Source organism: Phycodurus eques, chromosome 6, assembly GCF_024500275.1.
Source record: "Phycodurus eques isolate BA_2022a chromosome 6, UOR_Pequ_1.1, whole genome shotgun sequence".
NCBI classification, from domain to species: domain Eukaryota; kingdom Metazoa; phylum Chordata; class Actinopteri; order Syngnathiformes; family Syngnathidae; genus Phycodurus; species Phycodurus eques.
In genome coordinates this window covers 20538171-20559743 of record NC_084530.1, presented here as the reverse complement: position 1 = coordinate 20559743, position 21573 = coordinate 20538171, and the positions used below count along the sequence as shown (strand labels likewise).

Genomic DNA, 21573 nt, shown 5'->3' with positions numbered 1-21573 from the left:
CCAAAGAAAAAAAAACAGAGGGGGGGTTAAAGGGACTACTCTGGAGTTTAGCATGCCTTTATGGTCTAGGAGTATGATTCTTGATTTGGTTCAAAATGTCTGTGGTTCACGTCCCAGATGAAGCCGTAAGATTTTAATCTAAACTTTTTAACTCCAATTTCCTTTTGATACCATTTACACAGAACAGTCACCAGGGACCTCATTTATAAACCGTGCATAGAAAAGGTTATGAATTCCTTCATAGGACTGAAATTTAGAATGTAAGTACAAAAACAAATCTGTATTTATTAAACGTTTGGACAATTGTCGTACGCGCAACCAGTGTCGTGTCAGAAGCTACACTTGGTGTTAGCATTGCTTATAGCAATTGTTATTTTTGCATTTGTGCAAATTTGTTAGTTTGACGTTAAATGTGAAAATGTCGAACGTGTTCGCTCCACAGGCCGGCTGATGGGGTCGCCCGCACCGTGGTCGTTGCCAACGCGAGCGAAGCGCAGCTGCCGTGGGCATCTGATCTCTCCTATAATTGCTGCTGGGCCACGGAACGCCCCCAAGTGGTGGGGAGGCCTACCCGGGCCTAGAGGACAGCGCACGGCCGACGATCATCCCGGCATACGGCACCATCATCGCCCTGGGGGCGGCGGGCAACGCCACGGTGATTCACGTGGCATTCCGCTTCCGCCGCCTGCGTACCGTCACCAACTTCTTCATCGCCAATCTGGCTTTGGCCGACCTCCTGGTGGCGTCCCTGTGCCTGCCTTTCACGCTGGCGTACACCCTGCATGGCGAGTGCGCCTTCGCTCAGGGCGCTGCCGTGCACATCTCTACCATCACGGTCAACGTCATCGCGGTTTACCGCCTCCGCGCTCTGCCTATATTAATCGTTGAAACCGTAAATATCAGAGTTGGGAGTAAGTTACACACACTAGTCAAAAACTCTGTCATATTGTGCTTTCGGGTCAAATTTCAGGATGAACTCAAAATGCGCTGCAATATGGGAGAGAGACCTCACGCAAAAAGCAAAACTGCATCTGTAGGAAATTGTCATCTGTAGATGCCACAAGATAGCAACAAAGCACTACTTTTGTCGAAACGAAGCTCCTCATTTCACTTCAACATAGTTCCTTTGCCAAGATGACATCAAAGCGTCACAGGGCACATAGACAATCATTCATTTACATTTACGCCTACGGACAATTTAGAGTCTTCAATTAACCTACCATGCATGTTTTTGGGATGTGGGAGGAAACCCACGCAGGCACGGGGAGAACGTGCAAACTCCACACAGGCAAGGCTGAATTTGAACCCGGGTCTTCAGAACTGTGTGGCAGACGTGCTAACCAATTTTCAATTCTAGTTTTTCGTGAACAACCATCATGATCGTGGACTTCAGGAGGCATCCTTCGCCACAACTGCCCCTCACGCTGTCCAACTGCCCCCTGTCAACTGTTGAGACCTTCAGGTTCCTGGGAATTACAGTCTCTCAGGACCTGAAGTGGGAGAACAACATCAACTCCATCCTCAAAAGGCTGGGGCTTCTGAGGAAGCACGGTCTGCCACAGGAGCTGTTGAGGCAGTTCTACACAGCGGTCATTGAATCAGTCCTGTGTTCATCCATCATCCATCTGGTTCGGTGCTGCCACAAAAAAGGACAAACTCCGACTGCAACGGACAATCAGGACTGCCGGAAAAATCATCGGTACGCCCCTACCCACTCTTGAGGACTTTCATACTGCCAGAACTAAGACAAGAGCATGCAAAATCCTCTTGGACCCTCCACATCCTGGTCGACATCTCTTCCAGCTCCTTTCCTAGGTAGGCGCTATCGATCAATGCTAACTAAAACCAGCAGACATTCCAACAGCTTTTTCTTTCTTGCCATTAAATTGCTAGAGGCTAAGTGACTCTCCGTAGTGTGTTTTTATGTCTGAAAAGTACTTCTTGTCAAAATGGCTGTCTATTGTTGTAAGAGAGTGGCTCCAACTACCGGAGACAAATTGTGTTTTGGACATACTTGGGAAATAAAGAGGATTCTGATTCTGATTTGTCCCAGGCAAAATGATGCTGCAGATATCGGTACAGTAATTCAGTTAACGATATCTCTATCTGTCGTTTTGACTCGTTTTAACTTGTCATGATTACATTTCAGATATTTTGTATAAAAATTCCAACTACTCAAAATGCAATACAACAACTTGCCAGACGGGCATTGTTGATGTTGATATGTACAATGTTAATTGTTGGTAGTCAAACTTACATTTTAAATCAGTGATTCTCAAAGTGTGGTACGGGTACCACAAGTGGTACACGGGCTTCCTCGAGTGGTATGGAAAAGAATCACGGAATTGAATCTATCCATCTATCCAGCTATCCAACCATCCATCCATTCTATCAACCACTGATCCTCACTAGGGCAGTGGGTGAATTGAATACAAACTAAATAAAACATTTAAAACATAAAATACAGTCAAAGATATTTGAATGAATTACAGTATCTTATCAACCCATGCCAAGAAAATGAAGGGAGATACCATTTATTTTTAAGGGCTGACAAAATATTAAATCAAATTTTTCAGAATGAACCTCTGGCTTGTTTTTGTCGGACACTTATGCCCACTACACTACTGTATTTTAATGTTAGTCATTATGGTGGTACTCGGAGAGCTAATTATATTTTTAGGTGGTACTTGTAAAATGTTTGAGAACCAGATTGATGGATGTTTTAAATATTGAATCCACTTGCCATACCCACACATTTGTTTACAACCCACAGATATGATTAGGTAGATATGACACCTCCGTTTTGAGCTTGGTGCCTACAGCGACGCTTAAGCTAGTGAGGGCAAAGTCGTCAGCACATTCCATGTGTGGACTGCAAGAGCAAGGATCCCGGCAAAATGTGTCGCCTACGGTTGTGCACAACACTCTACAGTCACAACAAGCGAATTGGGAATAACCGTTTACAGGTAATAATATTTTTCTGACTTGTTTTCTCCAAATGTTCTATATTGATAGCAAATGGTTTGGCATGAACCCAAATAAGTGCCTTTCTTGAAAATTGGTTAAGAAATACGACTTAATTTCAATGTTCATTACCTTTGATGGGAACGTCGCCCTTCCCAACATGGCCGCCACGTTAGCGTATCAACCCTCATCAGTTGGTTCTTTTAAGCGTGACGTCACGGACCTTGTCGGCCAAAACCGGAAGAACAAGAAGCGTTCTCATCTGATCGTTCTGTGTTTGTTACTCTTTACACTACCGTTGCTTCCGTCCGACGCCATTTTGATGAAACCGAGGCCAGAGGGGAAACTGTCGTGTGCCTGTCTCCCCGCCGTGTGATTTTTAGAAGGAGACCATCTTTTTTTTTCTTTTTACACCTTTTTGTCCTCCTCGCGCCGAGGAGGAGAAGGAGCACTCCCCGATGGACCCGGAGAGGAAAAACGCGCCGTTTCGGGGGTAGCGGAGGCTTATCGTTAGCCATAGCTTGTTAGCTCGACAGCATTCGGTTTTCGGCTTTCTCTGCATTTCTGAATAATATATTGTCTTCTCGGTAATGGGGGGTACTTAGCGTTGACCTAAATCCCGTGGACTCGTTCTGTGGACTGTTTTGTGACGAACTGAGGGTGGGGAAGTCCCCCACCGCACAACCGCCATTGGCTGGACTGCGGTTAGCAACATTAGCTGCTAACCAAGCGGCCCTCCCTCGCTTTCGTTCCTCTTCTGCCGCAAAAGGACTACTGGTGGCGGACGTGGCCACCAATAGAACGCCGCTCTCTCGGTAGAAGCGAGTTCGGACTGCATTGGGCCGCCCTTGGTTGTATTTTCGGGGCGTTTGTATGTGTCGCTTTGGTTTTGGACTCGAGAGGACTTGACAAAAAGGCACATGGCCTTTCATCTCTTGCGTTGGGATTAAACAAGGACTCTGCGTCATTGACTCGCCCTCCATTTTTTCTCCTTTTTTGTCCAGTGTCTCAAGCCCAATTTGACGTATTAAAAAGTTACCAGGTTTGGCCTCCTGTGATTTGAGTGTTGACGCTGTTTTTTTTTTTGTTTGTTTGGTTATCCAAAGCCTGTGTCTCTATTCCACCACCCCCCCAACCCCCCCCCCCCCCCAACCCTTGTTATATAAAAAAAAAGTGTGGCAAAATGTCGTGTGTTCACTACAAGTTCTCCTCCAAACTGGACTACAACACGGTCACGTTCGATGGGCTGCACATCACCCTGAGTGAGCTCAAGCGGCAGATCATGTCCAGGGAGCGCCTCAAGGCCACAGACTGCGACCTGCAGATCACCAACGCGCAGACGCGAGAAGGTAAGCACTGACGCCACTATAATAATCTATATAATAGGCTATATTTTTCATTAAACTAGGGCTTGGCTAGTACCGATGCTAGCCTTTTTGGGTATTGGGTTTTCGTGACGGCTGCTGATACCAGGTAGCAATACTTAACCTCGTCAGGAGTTGGGGCTACACTGGCGGTTTGACAAGTCGGCGAATCGCCATGTGTCGAGAGTAAGAAGCGTCTTTGTTCACAATTGTCATTTTGTTAATTGAAATTGCATGTATCGAAAGTACTCTTGGTATCCGCACCATTTATGCTGAAAGATAGATGCGGTATTTGGCGCATCCAAGCAATGTATTTTTCAGGGATGTCACTGCTTATTTCAGCAAGACAATGCCAAGCCACGCGCTGCATGTGTTACCACAGTGTGGCTTCATAGTAAAAGGAGAGAGTACTAAACAGGCCTGCCAGCAGTCCAGACCTGTCTCCCGTTGAAAATGTGTGGTGTATTATGAAGCCTAAAATATGTCAACGGAGACCCCAGACTGTTGAGCAGCCGAAGTTGTACATCAAGCAAGAATTGGAACGAATTCCACCTACAAAGCTTCAACAATGAGTGACCTCAGTTCCCAAACGCTTATTGAGTGTTGTTAAAGGGAAAGGTGATGTAACACAGTAATAAACACGGTGATGCTGGAATGTGTCGCAGGCATCAAATTCTAAATTTGTGAATGTTTGAAACAGACAAAAAAAACATTCAGTTTGAACATTGAATATCTTTGTAATGTAGTCAAGTGAATACAGGTTGAAAATGATTTGCAAATCATTGAATTCAGTTTTTATTTACATTTTACACAACGTCCTAACTTGATGGGAATTGTATGTCATAAGAGGACACGAGAAAAGGACACGTCCAAAATTTAACATGAAGTTGGCCATTTTGGCAGACTGTTGAATGCAATTACTTATTGAGGCTGTGTGATTGTTTCTCCTAGCTGAATAACATGATAATTTTTTTTATGTTTTACATTTTTACACGATTTGTCTTTTTTCTAGAATACACGGATGATGAAGCCCACATCCCCAAGCATTCGTCTGTGATCGTCCGCAGAACGCCGATTGGTGGCGTCAAACCGGCTGGCAGGACGTTCATTGTGTACGTCTTTTTTTTTTATATATACTAATTTGATGATGAAGGCTGTGGTTATTTACGGATGCCTCATCTGTTTGTCTCCGCAGAGATCGTTCTGACACGTCTGTGGCGGGATCGTCGAGACCCGTATGTAACAAAAACAAGCAAAAAAAACAGCAAACACACCCAAAAAACAACACTCACGCCTCCTCTCACTACTCTACCCTCTTCCTTCTTGACGACATGCTGTCAATTGCGTCATGTTCATTTTCTGTTGACAGTTCCACATGTGATTGGCTGTCTCTTTGGAAGTGGGAGGGCGTCATAAGGGTTTAAATTGTTCGTTGTTTATGACAAGTCACGCAGCTATTTACTGATGTTGTACTGTGTTTGCTAGCTTCAAAGGGAGTATGCACTATCCTGACTTGTGTTTCATATTGAAATGGCTTTTGTAGCCCACTTTCGGTCGGGCAAATATTTGTCACCTAATGATAATAATAATGTCATATGATAATGATAATGTCATTGTATTTTCTGTGAAAATAACATGTGGTTTACAAGCAATCAATGAAGTGAAGCGTGGCTGGGATTGAATGTAATTCATGAGTGGGTGAATGGGGCGTGTGAGGAATCTTAAGTGATTTTTTTTTTTGCAGTTTGGAACATTTTGAATACACTCTTAATGTCATTCAGTCACATTTGTCAGCTGTTTCCTCATGTACAAGATGTTTTATGGTCTGCACATAAACCACACTTTTAAGGGTCACATCTTTGATATTGCACACAGAAGACGTACAGACTAGCGTAGGGAGTTAAAAAAAACTTTTTTTTCCTTCAGCAGCGTTTGAGTGGCACGTCAATGGTCATTGCTGTTGTAGTTGTCCTGTAAGCTGCAGAAGCCTGTCAATAAAGGTTTTCAAGCGAGTTCTGCATGTCAGAGCCGCTTTTGCACCACATTCCCTGTGTGTTCCCTCCGCAAATGCCCAGTCTAGTCTTTTTTTTTTTTTTTTTTTTTTTTTAAATCATGTAAAATGCCTCCTTTGCGAATGAAAAGTGTGGTTTGTTAGTTAACTCTGGCAAAGTGACATTTTAAGCAGCCCTGAGGGTAGTCGCCAGATCGCAGTCTAAAGCCGGGCATACACGTTATGTTTTTTTAAGGATGCTAACACAAATATGAGAAAGTCAAGACTAACGATAGCTTTCAAGCTGTTGTTGCCTAGTGCCAAAACGAAATCAAGATGATGACATTGAATCGGTAGGTTCAAAATGCTAATGCTCAAAACAAAGCCTCGGAAATGAAGTCTTGCAGGTCGCCATAGCAGTGGACGGAATTTTGTATCGTTTTCTGTTTTATGGTACGACCAGTCTTAGGCGGCCGATTGTTTTCCGCATGACCAAATTTCAAATCGTCAAGCGGGTTACGCCAGCGCAGTGTATGCCCACTTCAAGTTTATAACGACTAAACATTTGTCTACTTATGATGCCAAAGTCTTCAGTAAAACTTTTGTAGATTTTTATTTTTTTGTTTTCAATTTCTTTTTTTTAACCTCGTTAATTATGGAAAAAGTGACAGCTATGAGATTTCATCGCTCCGGGATTGCATCTGAGGGACTGGCCACAATCCAGGATATCTGAGATTGTGTTGTAATACCTTGAATGTCTTGTATTCTGATTCTCCCGCAGACCGACTCCTCACCATCTATGTCTCTCGCCCAGCTCACCAAGGTAGTTTATGTTGACCCCTCCTCGAAGATAGCGCGGAATGTTTTATGAAATATTTTGGACCGCTGATACACGTTTTCCCCTCCTTAGTTTTAATCTCGACTGTTTTGTTGTTGTTTGGGTTTTATTTTTTTAGACCGCTAACCTGGTTGATGCTAATGCATCCGAGGAGGACAAGATTAAAGCCATGATGACTCAGTCCAACCACGAATACGACCCTATTCAGTTAGTATACACTCACTCTAACTTGTTGATGTTTCGCTCGGTCCTTGTGCACTTTGTGATATAGGTGGGACGATTGGATTAAAAGTGAGACTGGGAAATTCTTTTTGTAGTTACTCAAAGAAGGCAGTCGGACCACCACCGGCTCACTATCTCTGTTTCCGTTGCGGAAAAACTGGTCATTACATTCGGCAGTGTCCTATGCTCCTGGTAATGATTGATTTGTGACGTCCGTATATTTTTTTTTTGTGAGTGTGGTTATTTGTGAATAAAAACTGCATAATTCACAGGTCCAGGATAAGAGTGTGGAGGCTCCCAAGCAGGTGAGAACCAGCAAGGGGATTCCTCAGAGTTTCATGGTGAAAGCAGAACCTGGCACCAAAGGAGCCATGTTGACCAGCACTGGAGAATACGCCATACCGGCCATTGACGCGTATGTTCAAAGTCTTTATCTACAATCACTGTGTCCCTGAAGGACTTTTTGGCCCTTGATGGGTAAATGTCTCTTTCACTGCAGGGAGGCGTATGCGCAGGGAAAAAAGGAGCGTCCGCCGTTCGTTCCGCATGACCAGTCGTCGTCTGAGGACGAATCCGATCCCATTCCCGACGAGCTGCTGTGCCCCATCTGCAATGATCTGATGACAGATGCTGTGGTCATTCCGTGCTGCGGGAACAGTTACTGTGACGAATGTGAGTATCGAATGAGTGAACTAGAATGTCCTTGAGTGGAAATGCCGACCCCTGCTAGTGGTGAACTAATTACAAAAAGTCTTTACTATTGCGAATCCTCAAAAATGACCATCAAATGTAGACTGTGCCTACTGTGAGTGATGTCGAGATTAGACGAAGTTTAATGTTGCCCATCTGTCTACTACACCTACCTTCCATTGGGGCAAATTCTTTAGGAGTTCATCAAAGTATGAGACCTGGAATGGGCCCAAAACCTAAGCTATGTTAACACAGCAGGTCAATTCAGAATAATTTTTTTTGCCCAATGTAAAAACCTTTTTTTATTTTAATTTTTATTATTTTTTTAATTTTATTTTTTTTCTCCCCCACAGCCCGTCAGCGAAGCATTACAATCTTGCTGGAGTTAGCCTGTTTTTTTTTTTTTTACACTGTAGTCTCGCTGAGTTTAGAACAAATAGTAAAATTTAACATGGCAGAGAAGGAACTGAGATGCTCAGACACATTTACAAATCTGAAATCTTGACTTATTTTTGGTTTTACACATTTAATATTTTTGATGTGCTTTTTAAGCATAAAATAGACTGCAACTTGCTTGTTACAGTTGGTACAATTACTTGAGTGCTCACTTTATTGACGTTTCAGGTAAATAAATATGTATTTTTACACGATCAGGATTTTTGGGACCAAACAGCGAGTTTAAAAAAACGATAACCAATCCGATCACAAGCTGGAGCAATGCGTCTATTTAAATGACCTGTTCATTTACTGTATGTATTTTTGTACTTAATTGCTCCAAAAATTATATTTACAATAAATAATGTATCTTTGTTCTTATTTTTATGCTAGTAAGGCATAGTGACAGCCATAACAAATGAATGGTCTTCTATTAGATGGCAGGAAGTACATACAGTAATTAATGTATCCCCTTCTGTGACATTTTTGTGTTGGTGTGCCGTGAGATTTTTCAATTGTAAAATATGTTCCTTGGCTCCATAAAGGTTGGAAATCACTGCTCTAGTCAGATCGTGTATTCTAATCAGTCAGGTCAAAACAACATTACAACATGACAGATATAACGGGTGCTAACTTACTGTAATTAAATTACTTCACCCACACTAAAACTTTAGAGCATGATTCAACAGAACGGCGGCATGTTTATGTACAACTATGCTAGCAGTAGCTCGCTAGGGTACATAATGTTTTTGTTGCCTGCTTGCAAGCCGTATCGTATTAAAAGTATGTGAACATACCTCAAGCAAGCCTTAAACAAACATGCTCTCCTGCCCTGAGCACACAGGACGGCACGCCATTTTCCCCATTTTGTCCTTATAATACAGTTGCCGAAAATCCACTCTTGTTGTCGTCGCCACGGTAACGAGTGTATCCGGTTGCATTAGATTTGACAAGATAAAACGCACAGATCGGAAAGAATGAAATGCGGTGGTATCGGAATAAAATATTTTATTGCAGTAGTCTGACATAGTGCAATCGTGAAAGAGCAAATTTGTCTTGTAGTCTGATCCGAGCATTGCATGTTGTCTGTCCAACACCGCCGACGTTTTTTATTTATTTATTTTTTTATTATAAATAACTTCATTAGCCGTCAGATATTTACAGTATTATGTCAAAAGACGTGACAAGGCTAAAAATAAACTAGCTTTTGGATGCAAATATACTGTGCACGATGGCAACGCGGAGTAAATGTCTTTTGCGCAATGATTGGCTCGGCGAATTATGACATTAAAGCCGATCAGCATAAAATGCTAATTATCGGCCGATACCGATCAGGCCGAAAAAAACTGGTGTAAAGTCTACAAATTTTTATTGTACTACTTTGCTGAGTAGATGTTTCTAACGTCGTATATTAAAACTGGCAATAATTGTTTTAAAATTTAGAATCTGGATTAATGAAATTGTGACCTGTGAATCTGGATTTGAATCGAATCGCCAGATACTAGGCAATTCACAAACCTAGTAAATAGTACTGTTCTTATTCTTCCTGCAACATAGTCACGCTTTTGAGGGCTTCAACAAACTCAGTCATCAAAGTTTGCTGGCTTCTCTATTCTGATGAGACAAGTTGACATAAAGGAATGTGTGCAACCACACACAAAACTCAGTCAGTGGTATCTATTTGAGTTATAAAATTCCCCCAACTGGATAGATGAGTTATGAGTTAATCAGTTACACGTGTTCATTGTGGTGGGAGGCACTGAAATAGTCTCAAAAACTTATGCTTCAAAATAAGCAGAAAACATTTTATGGTCAATTTCACCTTTTGGTCCTTCAAAGACCATCCGTCTAACTTTAGCCAATTCAGTTTGACATTTTCCAGCAAGGAACATGAACTAAAAGCCTGTTTTTTTTTTCCTCCAGGTATCCGAACAACCTTGTTGGACTCTGAGGAACATATTTGCTTCACATGCAAACAATCAGATGTTTCGCCCGACAACCTCATTGCCAACAAGTTCCTTCGACAGGTAACACGTGCTTTTACACCTTGTTGCCCTTTTACAGTTGGATTAAGTTGTTTCCTATTTTGCCACGCAGGCTGTGAACAACTTCAAGAATGAGACCGGCTACACGAAACACGGACGCAAACAAATCCAACCTTCAGCTCCTCCTCCTCCACGGCTTCACCTCCTCAACAGGCCTCTGCAGTCCAGGCAGCAGGACCCCCTGATGGCCAACATTTCCCACCCACCACCTCCTGTTCTTCCTCACGCTGCCGCTACCACGAGTGTGGCTGCCCCTCAGGATCGTACCCCGCCCGCGGCACCCCCCCGCCACTAACACCCCCACCCCTACGCCTTCGCCGCCCCCTCACGCTGATGTCACTGAGGAAAGGAAAGAAGCTTCACCGGTTCCACCACCGGTCGTTGATCACGGTTCTCCTCGGGTCTCCGCCAGTCAGGACGAGCCACCCCCGCCAGGGTGAGTTCAACAGACTATGCAGCACCAAAACCGACAGCAAATCCACAGTGTTAATTTATCTCTGCTTTTTGTGTGATAGCGAGTCGGACCCGCCTCCACCCATTGTGATTCAAGGCCCAACTAAAAACACAGAAAGCAGATCACAGGTGAGTTGGTTTTGGTTATAGGAAATCTCTCATAGGTCATATTTAGACTGGACAGTGACAAAAATTCAAACCTTTTGCAATTTAGCCTTGTCCATCTATCTTGTATACTTGCTTCAAATATGGTAGCAAACAAACAAACCCGCATAGACAAGTTTGCCTTTGAAGGAACCTTGAAAATAATTAACGAGTCCAAAATGACCGACTTCCCATCTTTTTGGTCTGTTCTTGAGACTTTGTCCTGCATCCTGTTGTAACAAACGTGTTCACAGAATTTCGCATCAATTGGTGAAACTGATGTTGCGCGGATTTTTTTTTATTCTAATGGGCTCTAAAATTATGGTGGGCCATAGTACTCCAAGAATGAGTCATTTTGCATTGATGGATAAAACTGTTGTGGAGGGCAAAAATGTTTTTTAAACTGCCTTTAAAGAATGGTGATCACCCTCAGTACTTGAGGAATTGCTTTGAGTAATTTTGTGGCGACAGTGAAACCAGCATTGGTGGCAAAACATTTTTTCTAATCGACCCCCAAAAAATATGTTTGGGCCATAGTACTCTAATAATTACTAAGACTATGTTAGCATCCAGGGGTGAAACTAGTCATAGGGGCCAAACAATCTTCTCATGACAGCCCATAGTAAAAAATTTTTGGAGCGCAAAAAAAATTTAATTGTCGAACGAACCATACAGCGAAAGCTCAGCCTAAAAAACATTCTGGTTTTGTCTCCACCTTTTGTTTTACACAGGCTTACAATTTGCCTCTCATCAGTGCACCTTCATCCTCGAGGCCTCCTCTTCTGTCAGGTAAGAAATCCACTCACCATGTTCAAGGGTATCTTGTGATTGTAATTAAAAAACAAAACAAAAAAACAAACAGTATGAGCAAATGACCGATTGTGTGCTTTGCTCTCTTTAGGTCCACATTCCCGGCCCCACCAACCTCACAGGGACAGGGGGGGAAGACACTGGGAAAGGTGAGGACACTCTAAAAGGCACAGGTGTCAAAAACTCGACTGGAAACCTGGAAATATAATCAAAAATATCTTAGATTGAGTCTCCTTCTAGTCTAGTGTTCATATTTGGTTAAAGACAACTTAAATATGACTGTAGTCGCCTTAAAACAGGTTATGCATTGTAATTAGGATATACAGTATATATTTGGATTTGTTGGTACTGTACATATAAGGTAAGGGACACATGATCTAGCTACATGACCACTATTCCGTAAACAAATACAGGCCCGCTCAACCTCAGGATATGTTCGGATTGTTCATTCTTAAAAAAAAGAAAAAAAGAGAAACTGCTGGTGGACTTCATTAAAAAGATTTTTATTTATTTATTTATTCAAATGTATTAATTTCATTGTAATTATTTAGTTTGAGAAGCTTACATTTATCTGTGAATTTACTGATACCAATTTCCAAATTTTTTAAAATCTTTTTTTAATTTCAGGTCCTACAGAACCAGAGGTGAGCCCTCCTCCACCCACCTCCAGACGGCCCAGCTCCCTCTTTCCACGCCTTCCATGTACGCGTCGCCCTCCCTCTACCCGCCCCCACCGCAGACATACCCTCCCCTGTACCCCACAGGCCCCGGCCTCCTCCCGCCGCCAACGTTGGGTTACCACCCTCAGCCCATGTTCCACCCTGGGCCGCCGGGCGTCAACCCCCCGTGGGGAGCTCCCGGCGGCCAGCCCCCTCTACTTACCCTGCCCTCCTCCCTCAGTCAGCCCTCTCTCTCCAAAGAAGACTTCTACAGGCAGCGGCACCACCGACAAGACAAGTGAGTAGTGAACGGCTAGCAATAATCCAATGAATTTATACGTACCATAATCCTAGTTTGAAACCCTAATCCTGGTTTGAAACCCCAATTTCAAAATTTAACCTGAGTTTGAAACCCTAATTTGAAAATTTAGACTAGTTTAAAACCCTAACCCTAGTTTTAAACCCTAATAATTGCACTGTGGCCTAAACAGTGGACTTCTGTCTCTGAATAAGAAGTATTTGCTGTTCATGTGACACTAGTAAAGTACGGATTAGTTAATTTTATACAGTTTTAACAAATATTACCTTGTCATTTTACAGCATTACATCCAAACTTGACGAGTTCACAAAAGACTTCCACAAAGAGCTGATGAAGTACCGAAATGCACCAAAGAGGCAGAGACCTTCATATTCTAGGTAACCTCATTTTGTCATCATGTCAACACATTTTGCACCAAACCTTCAAAACAGCACAGTTATCGTGATAATCTAGAGCAGTGTTTCCCAACCTTTATTGAGCCAAGGCACATATTTTACATTAGAAAATCTTACAGCATACCACCAAACAATTGTCACAAAACATACACAACATTTCAGCGTATGTATATGTTCTCATCTCAGTTTAATCCCTAATGTACCTACTCAGTGTTAAATCTGGTCCTATTTACTTGGAAGACAGCGTTATTCTGTTGTATCAATGGCAACATCTAAATACATAGGTTAATTGTGCTTTCTCCCATCTTGTGGAAGAGCACTTGAATATATACATGTAATATATACCACTGTACATCGCTGGCAATGATGAACTAAGATACCTTATTTGTAGTAAAATAATTTACAATTAAGTGAAATTGGCTCATTTCCCGCGGCACACATGATGATCTCGTGAGAGTAGTTGGGAATTACAGTGTGCACTTTGTCTGTCCCAAAAACATTAGGTGATACTCATTTTGCTTGCTTTCTCTCCTTCCTGAACAGATCACGATCGTATAGCCGCTCTCCGATCAGCCGCTCTTACACGCGCTCTCGCTCCAGGTCCAGATCCAGATCGAGGTCTTACTCGTACACCCCAAGTCGATCTCGATCACGCTCACGCTCCCACGGGCGGCCGTATCCTCGTTCACCTTACTCCCGACGTAATGGACGCAGCTATGGGCGCTCTCGATCGAGGTCCCGCTCCCGCTCGAGGTCGTACGGGTACCGCCGCTCTGGTTCGCCGCCTTCATTCCGTGCTGCTGCTTGGGAGGGGGCGGAAGGGGCGCCGCCGTTCCGGTCCAGGTCTCACTCCCGCTCTCCTGGCGGTTTCCGGAACCGCAGCCCTGGTGGACGAAAGCCGCCACCCCGTGAATTACCACCTTATGAGCTGAAGGCTCTCAGCCCCGGTTCTCACGAACGCTGGGAACGGGATAGCTACCGGCAGTGGGAGCGTGAGTACAGAGAATGGTACAACAAGTATTACAAAGACTACGAGAACCAACACCAGGTGCTGTATCACCGGGGCCGCGGTAGCAGGGAGAGGGAACGAGAGCGCGAACGAGTATCCCCCCTGCACAGGGAGTACTCCCCCCAAGGCAGAGGGAGAAGAGGTAGGGATGAGAAAGTGCCACCGACTCACAATCCTCCATCATCCTCATCAACTAAGACAAATGCTAAGCTCCTGAAGACCAAGAAAGTCAAAAAGAGGAGACCCGGTGAGGATGGCGAGCAATCGCATCATTCTGTAGACAGGGGTGACGCCACGCCTGTCAGAGATGAACCCATGGATGACATCCTGTCGCCAAACAAAACGCCCCCCATCTCCTCCAAGCCAGCATCATCTACTTCCAGCTCCAAGGCTCCTGCCTCCAAAATCACCACGGCACCCGCAAAAGCCTCGGTCAAGTCCATGTCCAAGACTGACAAGGCCAAGAAGGAGAAGGGTCAGAAGGTAAAACCTAAAGCAAAGACGGATGCTTCCAAAATCAAAAGCGACAAAGTCAAGAAGAAAACTGGTGAATCTGTTGTGACCAAAAAGAAAGAGCCCTCTTCTGCTGTAGCTACTAAAACATCAAAAACCACCAAAGCCAAACCTGAAGAATCCCACAACTCGATACCGCCAAAAAAGGAAAAGTCTAAAGGCTGTTCTGTGAGGCCACCCCTCCTAAAGACACCCCCATTGTTCTCCCAAGGCCTACCTCTGCCGCATCCATCTCTCCACGAGAGCCTTCGGCCTGGCAATGACAACCGAGGGCGAAGAGACGCCCCGCATGGCGGCGGCCTCATCCCTCTGCCCCACCAACAAGTGCTCCCTTACCTCCACCGACCTCCTTTGCGGCTGGGTGAGGAGGGCCGCTCCTTACTCGGGTCCCCGCCTGGAAAACTCCGGAGACTGGATGGACCCGGGATTGGAATCGAGGTCTTCTCACACCTGCACGACACTCATCAGTCGGCACTCCAGAGATTCTCGCACGCGCCTGACAGACCAGGTCTTCTTCCTGTCCTGGTGGGCCGAGAGATTCTCTGGGCGGACAAAGACAGAGGCGCTATCAGACCTCTCATGGATTTGCCGGTGGGTCTTACCGCAATACACCCGAGAAACCGCATCTACACAATTATCCATTGCTGCTAGAGTTTGGTTCAGCCAAGAAGCATGTAGGCGCTACAGGAGGCACAACGTAAATTCTAATGTAATTAAAAAGCTTAAGTATAATCAGGTTGCACATAGGTCAATTTTCAATGTGAGAAACCCCACACGTGATCAGGGAAGAAAATTGCTGTGTGCCAATAGCTCGTAGACAGCTTGTCTAGTCCATTTGACCAACACGACACACCACATGCATAACCATGTCTGTTGTAGTACCAAGACTGACCTGTGTGATGCAGGATTGTGCCACGGCATTCAGGCAGCCGGGTGTCTTGGGCATTACCAATGATATATGCTGAAATAAGTTATGTAGACCAAGATCAGTGTATAGACGACATCTCATCTCGGCATGTGAGACTCATAGTGTACTATGCAGCAAGCAATAAATTAGAAGCTATTAGAAATTGAGTTTTATGTCCAAACGATCCATAAATGTCCAATTAGGCCAATCTAACATCTAGTGCTTGTTCTGTCTATCCAGGTGAAGCCAGTGACCCAGAGAAGCATCCCTCTGAACAGAGACCTTGGAAAAAAAGACAACCCCACCTCAGACAGATCATCCTCGGACACTGATAAGACCACCGCGGACCGATTCGGTGCTGCCAACAACCCGGATGCGGACAGACCCGCCAGTAATTCTGAAGGTGTTGATGCAAAGGAACGGTCGTCTTCCTCTGATGGGGGGGTCTCCAAAGAAAAGGCTGGGGAGAAATCCTTGGTGTCTGACAAAGACGCTGACCGGAACTCGGGAGTAGACAGAGAACGGGAAAGTAACTGGAGAATGGACAGAGAGCGGGAGAGAGGTTCAGATCGGGGGCGGGAAAAAGTCTTGCGCTCAGACAGAGACCGGGAAAAAGTTTTGGGATCAGACAGAGATCAGGAAAAAACTTCGGGGTCTGACAGAGATCGGGAAAGAACCACGGGATCTGACAGAGATCGGGAAAGGGGTTCAGACAGAGACAGAGATCGGGAAAAGGCTTCCGATCGCGAAAGGGGTTCTGACAGAGAGCGGGCCAAAGGTTCTAACAGAGACCGAGAAAAGGGTTCAGACCGTGATCGCGCGAAAGCATCTAGTTCAGACCGAGATCGTGCAAAAGCTTCAGATAGAGAGAGAGAAAAAGCCACTACTTCTGACAGAGATCGAGAAAAAGCTTCAGGATTTGACAGAGACAGGACTGTGGTATCTGAGAAAGAGCGCGACAGAGCATCTGGATCAAGCTCAAAGAAGGTCTCGGCAGTGAAAGACGCTGATGTAGGCGAAAAGTTGCAGAAGACTGAGCATAAAAACGGCGCAAGTGCAGCCAGCAGATCTGTTTGCTTGGACAAAATGACCATCGCGGAGAAATTGGCCATCAGCAAGAAGCAGGGACACAACCAGGAGAAGCCGAGCAATTCCTCCAAGGAGGCCATGGAGAAAGCGGCAAAATCAGATCGGTGGGTCATGCGAAGTCTCGTGTATTTGACCAGTTTTTTTTGTTTGTTTTTCTTTATGCCTGTTTGATCATTTACTTGTCTTTCCAGTAGTGTTTCCAAGGAGAGAGCAGCGAAGACTGCATCCACCGGGAAGAAACCTGACCCCACTCCCAAAGAAGGTGCGTCCTCAAGGCCACGTGTCGACATTACATGACTTTTTGTTTGGTCTGGATAACACTGGATCTGGATGAAGTGTGAGATGCAGTAGTTCAAAGATGAGAGCTTTGTGGTCCTAAAATCTAGTGTGGAAGGGGAGATTCTATGCTTTTTTGTTGTTGTTGTTACAATATTAAACGGGGACCAGGTGTATTATGTAGAGCGCCTTTGTCAAAATACCCCAAAGATGAACAGTTACAAACCACTTTCCACTTGCATACGTCAGCCTTCTGTAACTTGGGCTGTTTTGAGGGAGTGGTCATGTCTCATGCTAATGAGCCACTACTCATCCCCTCTACTACTGGGCCAATGTAATCACCAGGCCACTAAATTACACTAATCCAATAGAAATTGATAAAGAGCTGAATTGAAATGTAGAAAGTGAGGCTCTGAAAATTAAAAAACAAATGAATTGTAGTTTAGAGGTAAGTGGAATTTTGGGGGATTTTATTTTTTCCTGGAAAATACAGAACTATTCAAAATGTAGGATTTTGGGAATGTTGCATCAGTTGGACTGATGTGAGTCAGTTGCCAAATGCGGAATTGGGTTGGAATTTGTGAAATTTCTCCATTGAAAGGTTTGAGTTGGTTTTCTCTTCTTTGTAGGGAAAGACGGGGAGACAAAAACGGTGAGGACCAAGCCCAAGATCAGTCGCAAGGTCTTATCCAGCCAACCTGCCAGCGCCGCCAGGTAAGAGGTTGATGCATACAGCACTGTTTTTAAGAGCCTCAATCTAACTTTCTTTTTCCTTCTTTCTTTCTCTTGTTCTTTCAATTCATTCAGTAGACCCACCCAGGAGCCTAAACTAAATTCTGGAGAGGAAGAGAAGAAGAGGGACTCTTCGGCAACTTTGGATCAGATGATTCAGTCTAGCCCCAAAAACGCTGTGGAGGAGCTCCTCATTCAAGTGCCTCCTCGCTCCAAGTGGGAGCGGGAAGATGACGAAGAGGAGGAGGAGCAGTTGGCTGCGGTGGTAGCGACTCCTCAAGAGACTCCCAAAGAGCTGTCACCTGTCCCCAAGAAGACTGAGGTAATGTGGATTGACAAGAAGGCTTTGGCCAAGGAGGAGAAGAAGAGGGTGCCCAAGGATGAGAGCAAGGGCAGCAAACCCACCAAAGTCAAGATTGTCCGAGAGGAGAGGAAGGCGAGTAGAGGAGAAAGGGGATCCAAAGCAGAGGTAAGAGAAGGGAAGGAGCGAGTTTCACCCGGGAAGGAGGAGAAGAACGTTAGCTGCCCGGACCCCAGGAGGCAGCGCCTGTGCTCGGATCTGGCCCGCGAGACGGACGAGGCCGCCTTTGTGCCCGACTACAGCGAGGGTGACGAGGCCTCAGACAGCAGCCCCACAGCCAGCCAGCGCTCCAACAGCAACCGCAGTGACTCGCCCTCCGCCGCCTCTGCCTCGACCGGTGCTGCTGCCACTGGTGACAGGAAGAAGAAAAAGAAACACAAGAAGCACAAGAAACACAAGAAGCACAAGAAGCACAAAGTAGCGGAAAAGGAGGGTGGTGAGCATAAGGACCATAAGCATAAACACAAGAAGAAGAAACACAAGAAGAGCAAAGACAAGGACACTGAGGAAGGCAAGGCTGAGGAGGAAGAGCCGCAGGGTGTAGCTGGTGCGCAGATCTCCAAACCTTGATGCCACTTGGAAATCAAAACAGCAAAATGACACACAGATGCAGTCAAAGCTGAGGTTGAACTGCCATTAGGAATAGCAGCTAAAACCCAGGCCTCTCAACGATAAGAACAGTTGGAAATCAAAAGAGCTAAGACAACAGGAAGTCGAGGCTGATGTTGAAAGAGCCAGGAATTGAAACCATACGTCCAAAACTTGTCACCTGGAACTCAAATAAATACAACGCTGAGGGTGTCAAAACTGAGGTGAAGGAAGACCCAGAAGCCAGGCCTCCAACCTCGACGCCACTTTGGAAATCCATTTACTCAGGGATACACAGGAGCTTAATGTCTCCGCCTGTTATTTCAATGTACATAAAACCAGGAAGTCTTGGTCCCCTCCCTCCCTTGTGAGGAACTTGGTCTCTTCCCTGTGAAGGATCTCACGCATTAATGGCGTTTACCTGTAAATAGTCATTCTTAGTCACACTTTAAATGGCTAATCCTATGTTTCAGGACGGTTTTCCTTGCTTCGCCAGGATGTGAATTAACGGCGTGTACCTGTAAATATTCCTGGTCACTCTTTGATTGTCCTACCTTTCAGGACGGTTTTCTGCATTATGAGTTCAAGCGATTGTGGCGTTGTCGTTTGAGACTTGTTTTGTTAGTATTGCACTTAATTAGATGTGTGACCATTCATGGGCTTGGAAGGTAAACAAATCTCTTCTGTTGTGGAGTCATGCAACACTGGATACAAAAAAACAAACAAACAGGTGTGTGTTTAAGCAGAGTCGATCGAATTGATTTTGTCGTCGTTTTCCCCAGTGTGATTGATTGAGTGGACAGAAACAGGATTCTTACTAATGACTTGTTCCTGTTTCTTGCTGCTTCTTTTTTTTTTTTTTTTTTAAATTAAAATGTTTTGACCCGAAAAATCCCTTGTTTTTATTAAACATTGTCGTCCGAACCCGGCCGAAATGGAATCTTAAACGATTTGTGACAGCAAACTATGAAAATGTATACCCTCTGTTGTCTCTAAAATCATACAAAAAAATTATAGCCAAACATTTTGGGGGACTTAACAGCCTCCAGGATAAAAACAAAACAATGCGGAAATGCAAACCCCAATTTCAATGAAGTTGGGATGTTGTCTAAAATGTAAATAAAAACATTGCAATGATTTGGAAATCCTTTTCAACACACATTCTATTGAATACACTACAAAGGCAAGATATTTAATGTTCAAACGAGAGAGACAAAAATCCAGAAAATCACATCTGATTTTTAAAGACTTTATTAGCAAATTATGGTCGAAAATAAGTATTTGGTCACCTACAAGCAAGCAAGATTTCTGGCTCTCACAGACCTATAACTTCTTTAAGAGGCTCCTCTGTCCTCCACTCGTTACCTGTATTAATGGCACCTGTTTGAACTATCAGTCCACAACTTCAGTCACACTCCAAACTCCACTAGGGTCAAGACCAAAGAGTTGTCAAAGTACACCAAAAACAGCAATTATGTGGGAGCAATTAGAAAATGGAAGACGTACAAGACCACTGATAATCCTGGATCCTCCCTGGATCTTGGGCTCCACGCAAGATGTCCCCCTGTGGGGTCAAAATGATCAAAAGAAGGGTGAGCAAAAATCCCAGAACCACACAGGGGGACCTAGTGAATGACCTGCAGAGAGCTGGGACTAAAGTAACAAAGGCTACCATCAGTAACACACTATGCCACCAGGGACTAAAATCCTGCAATGCCAGATGTGTCCCCCTGTTTAAGAAGTACATGTCCAGGCCCGTCTGAAGTTCGCTAGAGAGCATTTGGATGATCCAGAAGAGGATTGGGAGCATGTCATGTGGTCAGATGAAACCAAAATGGAACTTTTTGGTAAAAACTCAACTTGTCGTGTTTAAAAGAATGCCGCGTTGCATCCAAAGAACACCATAACTACTGTGAAGTATGGGGTTGGAAACCATGCTTTGGGGCTGTTTTTCTGCAAAGAGACCAGGACGACTGGTCCGTGTAAAGGAAAGTATGAATGGTGCCATGTATTGTGAGATTTTGAGTGAAAACCTATCAGCAAGGGCATTGAAGATGAAACGTGGCTGGGTCTTCCAGGATGACAATGATCCCAAACACACTGCCCGGGCAACGTGGCTTCTTTGGAGGGAGTTGAAAGTCTGTGATCCCCAAAACATCACCGCTCTAGAGGAGATCTGCATGGCGGAATGGGCCAAAATACCAGCAACAGTGTGTGAAAACCTTGTAAAGACTTAAAAAACATTTTGAACTCTGTCATTGCCAACTTTATGTATATAACAAAGTATTGAGATGAATTTTTGTTTTTGACCAAATAGTTATTTTGCACCATATTTTGCTAATAAATTCTTTAAAAATCACACTGATTTTTTCCCCCTCTCATTTGTCTCTCATGGATGAGGTAATCACATAATGAAAATTACAGGCCTCTCATATTTTTAAGTGGGAGAACTTGCACTTTATTGCTCAGTGACTGTTTTTTTCTTTTTGTTAATGTCTTTATGTCACAAAAGTGTTCTCTGTCAAGTCTGTTGTCTCCAACTACCGGAGACAAATTCCTTGTGTGTTTTTTTGGACATACTTGGCAAAAAAAGATGATTCTGATTCTGACTAAATACTTTTTTTCCCCACTGTTATATGCATGTTTCGGATCAACATGCGCTGCCATCCAAGCAACATCTTTTTCAGGGATGTTCCTGCTTATTTCAGTGAAACAATGCCAAGCACATTGCGCACATGTTGCAACACCGTCTTTGTAGTAAAAGAGTGCG

At 44.3% G+C, this 21573-nt stretch overlaps 2 protein-coding genes across 2 annotated transcripts; both read left to right on the top strand.

Moving 5' to 3' along the window:
* Positions 1-3262: 3262 nt before the first annotated feature.
* On the top strand, positions 3263-6372 carry LOC133403846 (E3 ubiquitin-protein ligase RBBP6-like). Its single transcript, XM_061679189.1, has 3 exons — positions 3263-4313; positions 5341-5440; positions 5524-6372. Exons 1-3 carry the CDS (start codon positions 4148-4150, stop codon positions 5750-5752), a joined length of 495 nt encoding a protein of 164 aa, XP_061535173.1. The 5' UTR covers positions 3263-4147; the 3' UTR covers positions 5753-6372.
* Positions 6373-7328: 956 nt separating this feature from the next.
* Positions 7329-21172, top strand: LOC133403731 (E3 ubiquitin-protein ligase RBBP6-like). The gene is made up of 15 exons (XM_061678921.1): positions 7329-7367; positions 7651-7793; positions 7878-8050; positions 10427-10530; positions 10737-10984; positions 11064-11130; positions 11877-11934; positions 12047-12104; positions 12583-12912; positions 13215-13310; positions 13872-15441; positions 15998-16950; positions 17038-17108; positions 17752-17836; positions 17930-21172. The coding sequence occupies exons 1-15, from the start codon at positions 7329-7331 to the stop codon at positions 18783-18785; spliced, it is 4851 nt and encodes a 1616-aa protein (XP_061534905.1). The 3' UTR covers positions 18786-21172.
* The last annotated feature ends 401 nt before the right edge of the window (positions 21173-21573 follow it).